We start from the raw sequence: 14,616 nt of genomic DNA on the forward strand, positions 1-14,616 counted from the left end.
AATCTCTTCCATTGATTCAAACTATTTATCATTTGGTTCTAAATATGATATAATATATTATAAATTTAAATTTATAAAATTAAAAATTAAAATAAATGTTTTTAACCACTAAACTGATAATAGCATACACAACCAAGCTTCTTATTTTTTAGTTAAAATAGTTTTAAAAAATCATTTTAATTAACTCTTTAAAAAATATAATCACATCCGTGATAAGACGGTGAAATTTTGGTTATAAATTAAAAGGATTGTTCCTCCTACAGCACATCAAGCCTTGGTGATATATATATATATATATATAGATGCCTGCTCGGGGACCAGTGTCCTTTGGGCAGCTATCCCAATATACAGCAGACGACATGCTCGTCCTAAATGGACCATGAACTCCCTAGTATTTGTGGCTAATATACAGCAGGCGACATGCTCGTCCTAAATGGACCATGAACTCCCTAGTATTTGTGGCTAATATACAGCAGGCGACATGCTCGTCCTAAATGGACCATGAACTCCCTAGTATTTGTGGCTATCAATTGATTTGGTTAGAAAAGGTGTCCTGATCTCATTCCATTCCAAGAGATCGAAAGCCATAAGCTTACAACCATAATGGAGAAGTGGCGACCAGTCGGAACATGTAAAACATGAAGCTTCATGTTTGAAAGTGCTCGAACCCATAAGCTTACAACCATAATGGAGAAGTGCTAGAACCACTTTCTTTATTGCACCGACAGAGGATTGACAATTACCATCTAACCCTTTCAAAACCGATGCATGCTGATGAAGTTGAGTGATGAGTGTTCTTAAAGAAACATATCTCCCGACACTCATCCTTTTGCAAGCAATAAGAAGCTTGATTTACCCTCAAGTTTAGGTTCATACGCCAAAGAAAACTGCTTAGTTGATGACTTGAACACAGAAACAGTAGCACCCTAATTAATTCAAGTGTCTTCATCGATGGAATCATGTTCCATTGACAATGACCATCGACTTCCATGACAAGCTACTTACAGGCCTACTTTGGAAAAAGATTCGCTGGTATTCATTAGTAGAGGAGGCGGCAGCTCAGGCCGCTTGGATTGATAACTCTGACGGTCAAAATAAGCATCTCAAAAGGAATTCAATTCAGAAAATAAAACTGACACCCGTGATCAGTATGCTCAGATTCTTAACAATACCTGGGCAAATAAACAAATAAAGAGCATTTTAACTAGTATCACATTGATCAAATGATGAAAAAAAAATCAACATGTTCCATCTTTCTCCGGGATTCTCAAGTTTTAGAATCATTTCTGAATCACAACAAAATGTCTACCTACTTCAAAGATCAATCACACGAGACAGCTTCTGGATCCGGTTTAATAAGAAGTCTCCTTGCTTGATAGTTGCTTGGTAGAGTGCGTTCTTTGCATCTGGGCGGTTGGTTTCAAGAACACCTGCAACCTTATCAATCTTGCAGTGAAGCTTCCCTGCTGCAATGAAACGCGATAGTTCCCTGCAGGCACAGAAAAGTTTAATTCAATACAAACTTCCATGTAACACAACTGGAAAACTCTAGTGAAGGAGCATGAAATTCAGCCACTCACAGATCAATAAAATCCACTGTCACCCCGAAAGCCTTAGCCATTGCTTCAATGGTAACACTCTTGTGGGATTCCAAGAACTGGGAATAGACAACAGTTCTGACCTCCCTCATGTAATATCGGAAGTGTAGATGCAAATAACGGTCCAGTTTAATTTGCTCGGTCAGGCCAGCTGAAAATAAAATCGATCAAAAATGAACAAGACTAGCTCTATTACAAAGGGACACTCTTACCCCCCCCGGGGGGGGGGGGGGCTACATGATAGACATACTTATTTGCAGGAGTGACAGTGACAGAAACAAGATATGTGTAAAATATATTCATACATGTTGTGATGTAGGCGGATATCTACTTACCAAATGCTGAAAAAAATGATTTATATTGACAATCATACAAAGAGTTCAAAAACTCTGAAAGATATGGGATTTTCCCAATCACTGTCAAGATCTCAGGAGCATCTACCACCTGCCAAAATTCAAATAGAATTAGAAACGCAGAGGCATAATCAGATAGGAAATTATACGACAGAAGACCAAATCGTAACCATAGATACCTTTTGCTTCAAAGAAACTCTATCCAGTGATATGATGCCTGTAAGGACAGTATAAAATATGAAGGTATCATATGGGAAAAGTTCATATGTAGTGAAGGTTGAGATGGAATCTAAAAATAAGTCGGCTGCCTTCTTGAAATTTCGAGAGGACATGCAATACAAGCCTTCATAAACCTTTAAGCGGTTCTTCCTTTCCCAGTCACCTCCCTCTTCAAACAAGCTGCCATTAAAACACAAGCACTTGTAAATGAAAAACATATCTTCAATGATTTTGAGAAAGCAGAATCAAAGCAAAATGCAATTAAAGAATTTATGTCTTTACTTACTTCTTTGCTTTGTCAATGCTCTTGGAAATGAGATCAAAATCCATGTAGAAAAATGCAAGCTGTAAAGTATAGAACACCAAGTCCATCCTTTGCCCAACTGCAACTGTTTTGCCTTCTGTCACCTTGAGTTGTTCCAATGCTTTCTCCTGGTTCAAATTGGGATAGTGTGTGAGTAAGATATCACCAAAAAGGAAATATATGAAGCAAACAACCATTACAATAACATAAGAAGTAACCATTAATCACCTTGTCACCAATCCGAATGTAGAACAAGGACTTAGCTAAATGAGCTTCTCGAACTTCACTTTCACCTAAATTTTCTTCAGCATCAGCAATCCTATAAAACAACCAGAACTGACCATATTAGAAGAGAACCAGTAACCAAGCACTCTACGCATTTCAAATCTGAATAACCTACACAAAGTAGAAGACAGTACTTGTAGTACAACCTGACCAACTGAACCATGAGGGTGTCCCATCTTTGAGACTTTATGGCTTAGATTCTACAGAAAAGGTCCCAAATCCTTCTGTAATAAGATCCATCACCAGCACTAAAGCAATTGATCATTTGACTAAATAAATATTTCGAAGCTTTACCGTATCTAATTAACAGTCAGAAGACAACAATGACCTCTTCACAAGTATCTTCTAAATCCTAACCAACACTTTAGTAGTGATGTGGGGACATTCTTCAATATTCTTGGCCTAATAATGTTTATTGCATTATTTCATCAAAAGGTTTTTAGATTTAGAGTTTAAGAAAAGTTTAAGATGCAGTTTGGTAAATTAAGCATAATTTTTAATTCAGCCATTGAATCAAGCAGAAGATTCTGAAAGCCCTGTTTTCTACTGGGATAAAATTGCATGATGATCACAGATCAGGAAGGCAATAAATAAAGACAATCCCGCAAGTGACTTCCAAACCTTATTTAAATTAAGACTTCTAATTTAATTAGTATATTTCTAGTTAGGAATCATAATGCTTGATGGATTATTGAATTTAAGTAAGTTTTAATAAGAAATCCTTTTTCTTATAAAAGATTTTTGGTCTTAAACTAATATAAATAGGGATGTCTAGTTTATTTTGAGAAATACAGATTCAGATTATTCATACTTTTTATAAAATATAAGAGATTTTCTTTATTCCTCTATCATGTTAGGATTGTAACCTTAGAGCTAAAGAACCCTAGTTTTTATCCACACTATATGCCACGTCAAGTAAGCTAATGGCTAGGAAGATTTGAAAGGCATTATAGCATTCAGATTTCCAAGGCTTAGCTCAAGACCCCACTACCCGTCATAATAGAACATGAAACCATAAGCTTACAAGTAGTGGAGGAGCCATAAGCTTACAGGTAGTGGAGGAGCCCAAGGTTGTAGCCACCTTACAATCATTTTTGCCTTCATCTCTAGACTATGTTCAAATAATCAAACTCCATTACTTTTCAAACACATGTAGTATTCCATATATTTTTTTCTCATCATTTCATTTGTGATAAACAGAAATATGCACGCACAATCAAGTTGAGTCAGCTCAAGATAAAAATAAATAAATAATAAAAATAAAGCTGGGAACTTACATCTCAATCAAGTCTAAATCAAACTAAACCTCATAAAGCATGCCTCCATTGGCTGCAGGATCTGTCACAATCATGATTCCCTTGAGCAACTTCAAAATCTAATACTCAATTCTATTTTCCCCCTTCAAGTTTCTAGACATGATTTACTTGAGCAGAAAGATAAGCAAATTATGCACACTAAATCAAGTGATTACATCCTAACCAACTTCAAACCTAATTGAATTGCACAACAAACATATAAAATACAAAAACAACCAACTAATCCCACCACATCATCAAGTTGCAATCCTATCTTTAGTTTCACCTCTTGGATTTTTATCCCTTGGCAAAACTGCATGCTAAAGATGCCAAATCCTTTCAAAACTCCAATTTGCATACCTATTTCATAAGCCCATCCATGATAAGCAACCTAATTCATTCAGACCAAGCTTTGAGCATGTTTACATCCCAAATGCACCCACCAAATCAAGAGTAATTAAATCTTCTTCAGCTCACCAAATTAAAGTTACATTTATATTCTCCTCAACCGTGAAACACATGCTAAATTAAGAACAAACTGTAACAGGTGATAGATGTTGTAATAAACATAAATTATACATGCATAATATAACTAGGAAAATTAAGAGAAACATATTAGAATTCAAATTCAAGTTTTCCCATATCCATTTCTGCTAAAATTCATCATTTCAGAGAAAAATATAGTTTACTTTAATCTCCACGTCCATCAACAGTCAAATTAGGGACCAAAATCTAATTAGTTGGAAAACAAAAAGTTCAATAGTTGAGCCAAAAAACAACTATTCATCTTCATTCAATTCACTGTGTTTTGATTTAATTAAAAAAATCCATCAATTTTGAGCCAGTCTAAAATAGTCAGAATTATATTTAAATTTGTCATCCCCAAGCTAGTATTTAAACCATGTCATGTTTATTCCTCGCATATACAAAGATGTATTCAGCTGCCAAACTAGTAGTAGACAAAAGGAAGCGCTTTTGTGTTTATAAACTTGCTTCTGGTTTAAGCAATTAAGAAAGCATAACATTCTTACATTTATTTAGAAACCCCACACCAAGAGTGGAATAGGAGTTAAAAAGAAACTCTTGCAAAATAAGCATAAATCTGATTTCGCATTGTTTGAATAAAAAAATCTTCCAGGAGAAACATGTATTTAATGAACTCACAACACACAACACGTGACATGCTTACCTCAAAAAGATTTTCTAAATCCCAAACCAAAAACATTTATAAATATTTTATTTGTTTATTTGCTTGTTCATTTCATTCATTCTTTTATTTTTTTTCATCTGGCATCCCTTGCTATGCACAATCAGGCTGAGAGCTACATCCTATGCATGTCTAAGCCTACGTCAACCTCTTACAATAAAAGGCATACCTTCTTATGGTTAAAGGGTCTCACATAATCATTGATATGGCTCGCTTTAAAGCATCTCCTAAATCTCAAAATCAAGTTTATTTTCCCCTTGGATGGGCATACATCATTTAATCACAAGCTGAGATGTACAGTACAAGTATTAACATAAAACAATCAGAAGGCTTTGAACCAACAAATCCCATCACAGCAACAAGTTCCCAATATCTGCAAGAGTTTATCTATCCTCTTGAATTTTCAACCCACACTCACCAAAACTCCCACATATATGCTCCGCCATTTTTGCACGCCTCTTTCATTAACCCTTTCACAACAAGCCAGCCAATCCACCCCACCCAAACTTTTAAACAACATTATTACCTCACAAACACAGCCATGAATCTAAAACTGATTACTTTTTCTTACGCTAGCAACATCACGTACTCCTCAATTGTGGATGTTTCCTAAACCCAAGAACAATACTAGCTAGTGATATCAGTAGTTTGATAAGCTCCAAAAATGATTCAACAAAAAAGAAAGAAACATGATATCAAAACAGGACATAATTATAGAACATCCATGTTACAATGCAAATTCATGTTTCCCTATACTCATTTTTACTCGTATTCGGAAGAAACACGCAAAAATATACCTCACTTCGATCTCCACATCAACAACAGTTCAATAAGAGAACAAATTTTAAATAACTGATACTAATGAATAAAAATAATAATAGTTTAGCACCACAAAAAAAAAACAGTTAAGCTTGTTAAATTAGTTCCCAGGTTTTTTTCTATTTAATAATGAGCTCCACTGATTTCACCTTAATCCAAATAATTAAAAAAGAGCACACTACACTACTAGGATTCAAAATTAAAATATAATGAACCTATATAAAGCTAGAAAGAGGTCCAAAAAAAAACCCTTAAAACTCACTTCTCATCGAGCTTCTTAAGCTCGTCTTCATTCTTAGCTCGCATCGAATCCAGAAGACTCTGATCTTTCTCCAGCAATGACTCCGCCACTAGGGTTTCATACAACGGAACCATATCTACAAAACAAAAACAAAAAAGAAATTAAAACGATTTAGGTTAGATTCAGCACCGTAATTAATCACTGATCTGAGACTCGGAGAGTAATTACCGTCGGATTTGATAGTGGTCAGAACCTCCTCCTTCAAGCGGACCTTCTCAATGTCTTGGACGTCGGGGTGAGTCAAGAGGAATAGCTTGTGAGAGAGGACGAGATGCGGTTGCTGAGTTCCCCCTTCATTTTCCATTGTGAGTTGGATCGGTTGTGAATCGGTGAGTTGGGTTTCTAGAGATTTTACACGAAAGGAAGGGTTTGTTTGAGAAAGGAGAAAGCGAGAAACAGGAAATAAAATTGAGAATTTTCCATTTGTAAAATAAAGGGGTGTGATTGGGTGATACTCGGAGCATAATGTAAAAATGGTCCTGATGGAGATACGTGGGACCTTGGCTCTTTATATTTTATTTTTATTTTTGTTGAATAAAAGAGAAACATGAAATTCGTCACGCTGCTACGAGGAAAAGTGGTTATTAATTAAAGTGTTTTTTATTTAAAAATATATTAAAATAATATATTTTTTATTTTTTAAAATTTATTTTTAATATTAATGAATTAAAAAAATAAATTTTAAAATTTATTTTTAATATTAATGAGTTAAAAAATATAATAATAATAATAATTTAAGCAAAAAAATAAAATTTTAAAAACTCCCAATAAAAACTGTTCCAAACATTCACTAGATTAACACTTCAAACAAAAATAATTAAAAGGTTACAATTACAGATTATTTTTTGAAAAAAAATGAAGATAGGAATGGATGCGTTCAGAAGTGTTATTAATTAGTCTAATTCTATGGTCAAATGCCGACCTAATTAAAAATCGTTTGCTTATCCAATTCTAATCAAAATTTTGATATAAAGCATACAATAAATCTTTTATTTCTATTGCATTCCATTGTATTATTTAAGTGTTTTTCAGATACCAAGATAGAAGATTTGAAATAATAATAAAAATATAGAAAAAAGTATTTTTTATAATTTTTTAGATTTACTTATGTGTTGGTTAAGTTAATTAGTTTATGTTAAAATAATTTCTGTATAATTTAATTTTAAATTTATGTTACATAAAAAATTAAATTAAAAATTTTTAAAATTAGTTTATTAAGTTGGATTTAATAATAAAATAGATAATTTTTTACAAACTCAATATTTCTGTTACTTTCAACAAAAAAATGATCAATCAAAGCATAGATAATTAATTACTATTTAGGGTTGGAATTTGAAATGAGCATGTGAAAAATATTTTTTTATTGAATGTAAAATTTTAATGTCCCAGTTAAAATAAAACTTATATATTGAAAAAAAACTTATATATTGAAAAAACAGGGATGTCTTCAAGTGGATTTAAAAATCCAGTAATTAATAATTATGCTCAGTGGAATTTAGTGTGTATTTTCTCATAAAATAATATTATTTTATTTATTTTAATTTTTTTAGTTATATTATTTAATATTAAGTCTATTAAAGATCGGGTTTCATTGTTTTTTAAAAAGTCATTCTAGTTTTATTATCTATACCGCAAGTTTAATGTGTAACTCAGTTATTTTGAATTTTTTTTTAATTTTTTTAATATTAAATTAATTAGAATTAAGTTTTTAATTTATTTTAAATTTTTTATGAGATTATCCTCGATTTAGCAGGTTAACTAGGCTAACTCGAGTTATTTTTTATATTTTTTAATTAATTTTTTTAATTTTACATTTTAGTACTGAGTTAATTGAAAATTTGGTTTAACAAGTTGTTTCAATTTATTTTTTATTAGTTTATTCCAATCTCATAACTCGGGTTGTGAGTTTGACAAGTTTACTTGGATTAACTTAATTTATTTTCTCATAACTCGGGTTGTGAGTTTGACAAATTTACTTGGATTAACTTAATTTATTTATTATTATTTTTTTCTTTTAATTAATTTTTTCAATTTAACCCTTTAGTATTGGCTCTATTGTAATTTATGGTTCATAATCTATTTTGATTTTATTTTTATAAGGTTATCGTGATTTTATAATCTAATATGAAAAGTGATTAGTTAACTCAAGTTGACTCTAATCTATCCAATATATTATTATTTTAATATTAATAAAAAAATCTCATATTAAATACTTATTTTGAGTCAAATTATATTTTTAATGATTATTTAAGTTATTTTTGATTTGTTATGTTAACTAGGTCACATCAGGTTAATCCATACACAGTTTAATATAATTTTATACTAGAAAAAACATTATTAATATCTAAATATATTTTATTAAAAAAAATTAAACTAACCTAAATCATAGAATCAACCAATAATCTAGTTGATTCTAAACCACCTTATATTAGTTTGATTTTTGTCAATCTCGTTAGCAAGCTTCATTGCACAACCTCGATGGTCACGAACCTGCACTTGTAATAATGCAAGTAAGGTTCTAGCCCAACGGTGGGAGGGGCTTGTCCCTTCCTCCGCACCTGGGTTCGAGCTTTACTATGAGGTTCTAGCCTAGCGGTGGGAGGGGCCTGTCCCCTTCCTTCGCATCTGGATTCGAGCCTTATCATGCACGTCTGTCACCCCCGCGGTGCTTTACCTGTTTACTGGGCTTGCAGGATGTTCAGTGGGTCGTGGGGATTAGTCGTGGTGCGCGTAAGCTGGCTCGGACACCCTACGTAAATCAAAAATAAAAATAAAAATAAAAAAATAATGGATTGTCTATGCTGGATCATTGTCTGTGATATGTTCTTGGTGAAATCAAATTTTATTTTAGAAATAAAAATATTTAAATATTATTAATGTATTTTATAATATAAAAGTTTTTTCTAAACTATATAGAAATCTAGTGTAACCTGATCAATTTTACTAGTCTAAAAATAATTTAAATAACTTATAAAAATATAGTTTAACTTAATGATAACTATTTTTAAAAAAAAAATTAACTCAAAATATATTAGATCAACTTAAATTAACTTGTCAAATTCAATGTTTAAGTTACGAGATTAAATTCAATGTTTAAGTTACGAGATTCTGATCACCTTGTAGAAAAGGAAAAAAAAATATTAAATCCAGTCTCAATCAATTCAATGTTTAAGGATGAAATTAAAAATAAAAATCAACTAAAAAAATAAATCAAGTCAACTTATATTAACTTATTAAACTTAGATTATAGAATTAGGATAACTCTAAAATATATAAATTAAAATAAATTATAAAACTTAATTTATTCATGCTACAAATCCACCTAAAATTAACCTGTATGGACAATCAAACATCATTATCTCTTTCTCCTAAAAAAACAATAGTAAAATATTACAAAAAATAACAATAAAAAAAAAGTAATTAATAACCTCAAAAATAACATATTCAAAAGCAAATAACAACCTCAAAAAAATTATAAAACATCTAATTTTGGATTTATATCCACCGTGGACTCAACCTTAAATGATGTTTTTGAAACTATTCAAAAGCATCCATTACTCATGAAAGTTTATGACCAACATTTTTAATATAATTGAGTTTGTAAATGTTTTTCAAATAAAGTAACCTAACGATGAGAAGAATTTCAACAATAATTATCTTATGTATGTTCATCATGAATTATCTCTGTTAGATTATTATTTGTGTTGCTAGATTGCAATTTAAATCAAATTTATTTTAGACATAAAAATATTTAAGTATTAATGTATTTTATAATATGAAGGTTTATTTTTTATTTTTAACTACATAGAGATTGATCTAGTGTGACCTGATTAAGTTTACAAGTTTAAAAACAATTAGGATAAACGATAAAAATATAGTTTGATTCAATGATAATCACTTTTTTAAAATATTTAAATGAAAACATATTAGATCAACTCGGGTTAACAATCACATTCAATGCTCAAGTTACGAGATTTTGATAATCTTATAGAAAACAAACTAAACAAATATTAAAGTCAGTTCTCAATCAATCCAATAATAAATGATTGAATTAAAAATAAATTCAATTAAAAAAATAAATAAAGTTAGTCCATATTAACTTATCAAACCTGGATCATATAAGCATTACAATTCTATAAAAAATAAATTAAAACAAATGATAAAATTCAATTTACTTATGCTCCAAATTCACCTAAATTTAATATAAATCAATAGTTAAACATCATTGTCTCTTTCTCCTGTAAAAAACAATAGTAAGAAATAGCAAAAATACATGAGTTATCTAAATATTTTGCATATTGAATTCATGATTTAGAAGTTGAGATTACAAAATAAATTCAAGTAAATGATACTTAATACAACTTTAGATTGATTTATATAAATATTATAATGCATTTAATGTTAAAGACTTGAACGGTAACCTAGAACCAATAAAAAAATATACATATATAATACTCGACCATTCAAAATATTAAAAATAGGGTTGGATACACTTGAGGTCATAGTCTAGCGGGGGAAAGGACTTCTACTCTTTTTCCACACACGAGTCCAATCCTTTTTGTGCATGTCCGTCATCTTCATGGTGTTTTATTTACTCACTAGACTTGTAGGGTATTTAATAAACTCAATAATTAATTACGATACACATAAACTAGCCCTTTTTGTGCATGTCCGTCATCTTCATGATGTTTTATTTACTTACTAAACTTATAGAGTATTTGATAAATTCAATAATTAATTATGATGTATATAAACTAACCTGGACATCTTGCACTATAAAAAAAGTTGGATCAAATGCCAATGGTATTGACCACTTAACTTTGCTATTAATTCTATTTTAAAACAAAAGATAATTGTATATTAATCCTATCATTAGTAATGTTATTTTGGATGAATTAGTTTTGCAAGATTCATTTATTCCTAATTTTCTAGCTAGGATCACTCGATTCAACCTTTAACACTTTTGATTATATATATATATATATATGGTTACTAGAGATATTAGGATTCTAGACCTTCGCTATATAAGTACAAGGGCAAAGGGTATTGAAACTATTTAGGGTTTGTTTTAGACTATTTAAATATGAAATTGACAATTTTGATGATGGATTAAAAAAAAAAGATCGCATCTTTGCAAAACACGTGCCTTTCTCTTTCCCTCTCCCTCCTCCTCCTTCTTCTATTCTCTCTCTCCTCTTTAATTTATCGTTTTCCTGCGTCAGAAAGAAAACGAACTAACCACCTGCGGACAGCAACGCTGCATGACCTTTTGAATAGATATCACTGCGTGACCTGGGTCTTGGCGCCCTCTTCATAATCTACAAGACAAGCTCCAAAGAGAGAAACTTCATTTATTTTCTTTTTCCAGGAACAGCTATGGCAAAGAGAAAACGTGAAGATGAAATAAGTTCTGCTGACGCCAAATCTCCCATTTCAGGTAAAAACATAATCGATTCTGTCTCCTCTTTTGAAAACCCTTCTCATGTATTGGCAATGATCAATGTTGTTAATTTTTGTCTTTGATACTCGAAAAAAGATCAGAGAAGTCGAAGTGTTCCGGTGTCGTTTGTGAGCTTAATCATTTAATAGTGGAATTTTTCTCAGTAGTAACCAAACCTAAGTACAATTGTCATTCAATTGATCAATGTTTTCCTTAAAACCCTTTTCCATTTCGCTTTCTTTGTCGAGTTCTAGTATAGAGAAAGTGATTGTTGTTTAGGTTTCTATTCATTTCTTGATGAATAATCTTGAATGGTTTTACTTGAATAAGTTTCTTCTTTCTTATCGTTATGATCTTTCTTGGACTCTTTGGTCTCATAAATTCCAATCGTTGTCTAATCTTATTGACTGGTGGTGTTTTGATCCATGCTAACTTGCTTCATGGTGTATTTAGGTTATGTTTGGTACGACTTTTGTAATTAATTGGTACGACTTTTGTAATTAATTTAAGGTTTTTTTTTACTTACTTTTAACTCAAATAATAGCTTAAGTATGTTTGGTTAGAAATATTTTTGAACTTAAATAAAAAATTTGTAATAATTCAAAATTTTGATTTAAGCAGAAGTTTAAATTTCTAACTTTTAGCTTAATACTATATTCCCTCTTCAAAAAATTTGGTTGAAATCATTTTTACCAAACATACTTCTAATTTAAAGTCATTTTAACTCATTTTTGCTTTAAGTTGTTTATGGAAACAATTCTTGGATCATGACACAAATTCAAAAATTATTATTCAAAAGTCATGCCACAAGACTCTTAATTAACAGTTATATGTCATTCTTTTCCCTTGGGTAAATAATACTTGTTGGGTCCTATCAAAATATTCATAGAGGGAATTTCTTTTAGGTAACAATGTTCGAGTGTTAGAATTACCAATGAAAAGATTAAGAGTGATAGTCAAAAATAAATAATTAGTCAGGAAGCTTAATAGTGTGTTGGATTGTTGTTTGAATTGTTTCTCTAGAGCAATGATTGTTCATTTACAATAGTAGATATATGTTTGGTAGTTTAAATAATTGAAAGCATCTAGTGGGACAGCCTATATTGGGTGCTGAATGGAGAAATTTTATGGAAGAGATTTACATAAATGTTCCCAGCTGATTCAAGACTGAGGTATTGTTTGGTTGATTTTGAGCTCTTATCATGCTTTTGGCAGAGACTTATGAGCGGATGGCGAAACATCGTTCATGTTGGATACATATGCTAGCACACATGTATGCTCGTGGAAAGAAAATAACTAAACAAGAAGCTGAAGAATTAAGGAGCTTCAAGTTAACATCTCAGTGTTTTTTGGGCACATTCCCTTGCGGTGCCCGATCAAAGAGGAAAATTAAGTGCAAGAAAGCAATTGGAAAAGAGATAAGAGAAAAGATAAAGCTAGATAGCAGAGCATTTGACTGCTACTTCGAGTAAGCAGTCACCCCTAGAACTATACAAGCCTTAAATTGCTTAACATGTCGACTGTGTCTGAAAATATGTCTGAATAAATGCAGACACATGTGGAGGAACTTCTCGGAAGATAAGAGGACTTTCATTACTTACTTTGATTGCTTATGGTTTAACCTGTACACTAAAGCATCCTTTAAAGGAAAGGTCCTGACATGGATCAAGAAGAAGCAAATTTTTTCAAAGAAATATGTTCTTGTTCCCATCGTTCACTGGTAAGGCTCTGCGTAACAAAGCCACTTGATGTCTATTATAATGTCAATGCATAATGTTCACACTTTTGGATTTTTCTTTCTTTCCAGGAGTCATTGGAGCCTCTTGATCTTCTGTCACCTTGGTGAGAGTCTCCAGTCAAAACTCAGGACACCGTGCATGCTGTTGCTGGATTCACTTGAAAAGGCAGGACCCAGGTGCCTCGAACCAGATATAAGAAAGTGAGATCCTTCTGCAATTGATTTATTTTTCCTAGTAAATATTTCTAATGGGGAACTTAACAAGGGTGCTTTTTTTTTTTTTCCAGGTTTGTATTGGATATTTATAAATCAGAAGGCAGGGCTGAAAATAAAGAGCTTATTTCTAAAATTCCATTGTTGGTGCCTAAGGTGACCATAATCCGTCCATCACTTTCTGCATCTAGAATCTGAGGATGTTCCCTTAAATTAAACCTTCCTTGCTGAAATCTTTCCAGGTGCCACAACAAAGAGGTGGTGAAGAATGTGGCAATTATGTTCTGTACTATATAAATTTGTTTGTTCAGGGCGCTCCGGAGAATTTCTGCATGGATGGCTACCCTTACTTTGTAAGTTCTTGCCGTTGCATCTTGTTTCCATGAAGCATAATCTGTACACCACATTAATGGATTGAGATACCCATTCTTTGATGCAATGCAGATGAAACAAAACTGGTTCAGTCCTGGATGCTTGGAGGCCTTTTTTGAGAAACTGGAACCAATTGAAATGTAATCTCATCAATTTTTACGGGATGTAAATAATTTTGAGGTGTGATGCATGGTAGTTTGCCTTCTTTCAAGCGACCTTGCTGGCATTTTGGCAATCTGATTGTGACTGCTGGTTCCCAGTCGCTCTCTTCCTTCCAACCTTTTAAGCAACCTTGCCTAGTTAGGTATTATAAACACCGAACTTTTCATTCTATGAATTAACTGTTTGATCTCACATTACACTAAAGGTCCACAAACAGCATAACTCGTTTAACACCCAAACAAGGCTAGAATCCGAAAGCCAGATTATAAGAGATTCCACAGTTCCAAGCTTCTACATCCTGAACAAGTGT

At 31.8% G+C, this 14,616-nt stretch overlaps 2 protein-coding genes across 3 annotated transcripts; one reads left to right on the plus strand and one right to left on the minus strand.

The window, feature by feature from the left end:
• Positions 1-1,087: 1,087 nt before the first annotated feature.
• LOC105125371 (26S proteasome non-ATPase regulatory subunit 6 homolog) lies at positions 1,088-6,809 on the minus strand. Its single transcript, XM_011025778.1, has 8 exons — positions 6,550-6,809; positions 6,343-6,457; positions 2,703-2,793; positions 2,457-2,602; positions 2,131-2,350; positions 1,934-2,042; positions 1,581-1,749; positions 1,088-1,489 (listed from the first exon to the last, which is right to left on the minus strand). Exons 1-8 carry the CDS (start codon positions 6,683-6,685, stop codon positions 1,315-1,317), a joined length of 1,161 nt encoding a protein of 386 aa, XP_011024080.1. The 5' UTR covers positions 6,686-6,809; the 3' UTR covers positions 1,088-1,314.
• Positions 6,810-11,485: 4,676 nt separating this feature from the next.
• Positions 11,486-14,498, plus strand: LOC105125372 (Cysteine proteinases superfamily protein). 2 transcript variants are annotated; one of them, XM_011025781.1, is made up of 8 exons: positions 11,486-11,658; positions 11,709-11,818; positions 13,037-13,289; positions 13,374-13,541; positions 13,629-13,760; positions 13,847-13,928; positions 14,015-14,125; positions 14,217-14,498. In XM_011025781.1, the coding sequence occupies exons 2-8, from the start codon at positions 11,758-11,760 to the stop codon at positions 14,286-14,288; spliced, it is 879 nt and encodes a 292-aa protein (XP_011024083.1). In that variant the 5' UTR covers positions 11,486-11,658; positions 11,709-11,757; the 3' UTR covers positions 14,289-14,498. The 2 variants fall into 2 exon arrangements, with proteins under 2 accessions (XP_011024083.1, XP_011024082.1); XM_011025780.1 differs by having other exon boundaries at positions 11,486-11,818.
• The last annotated feature ends 118 nt before the right edge of the window (positions 14,499-14,616 follow it).

The sequence above is a fragment of the Populus euphratica genome, unplaced genomic scaffold (genome assembly GCF_000495115.2).
Source record: "Populus euphratica unplaced genomic scaffold, PopEup_1.0 scaffold22.1, whole genome shotgun sequence".
Classification (NCBI taxonomy): domain Eukaryota; kingdom Viridiplantae; phylum Streptophyta; class Magnoliopsida; order Malpighiales; family Salicaceae; genus Populus; species Populus euphratica.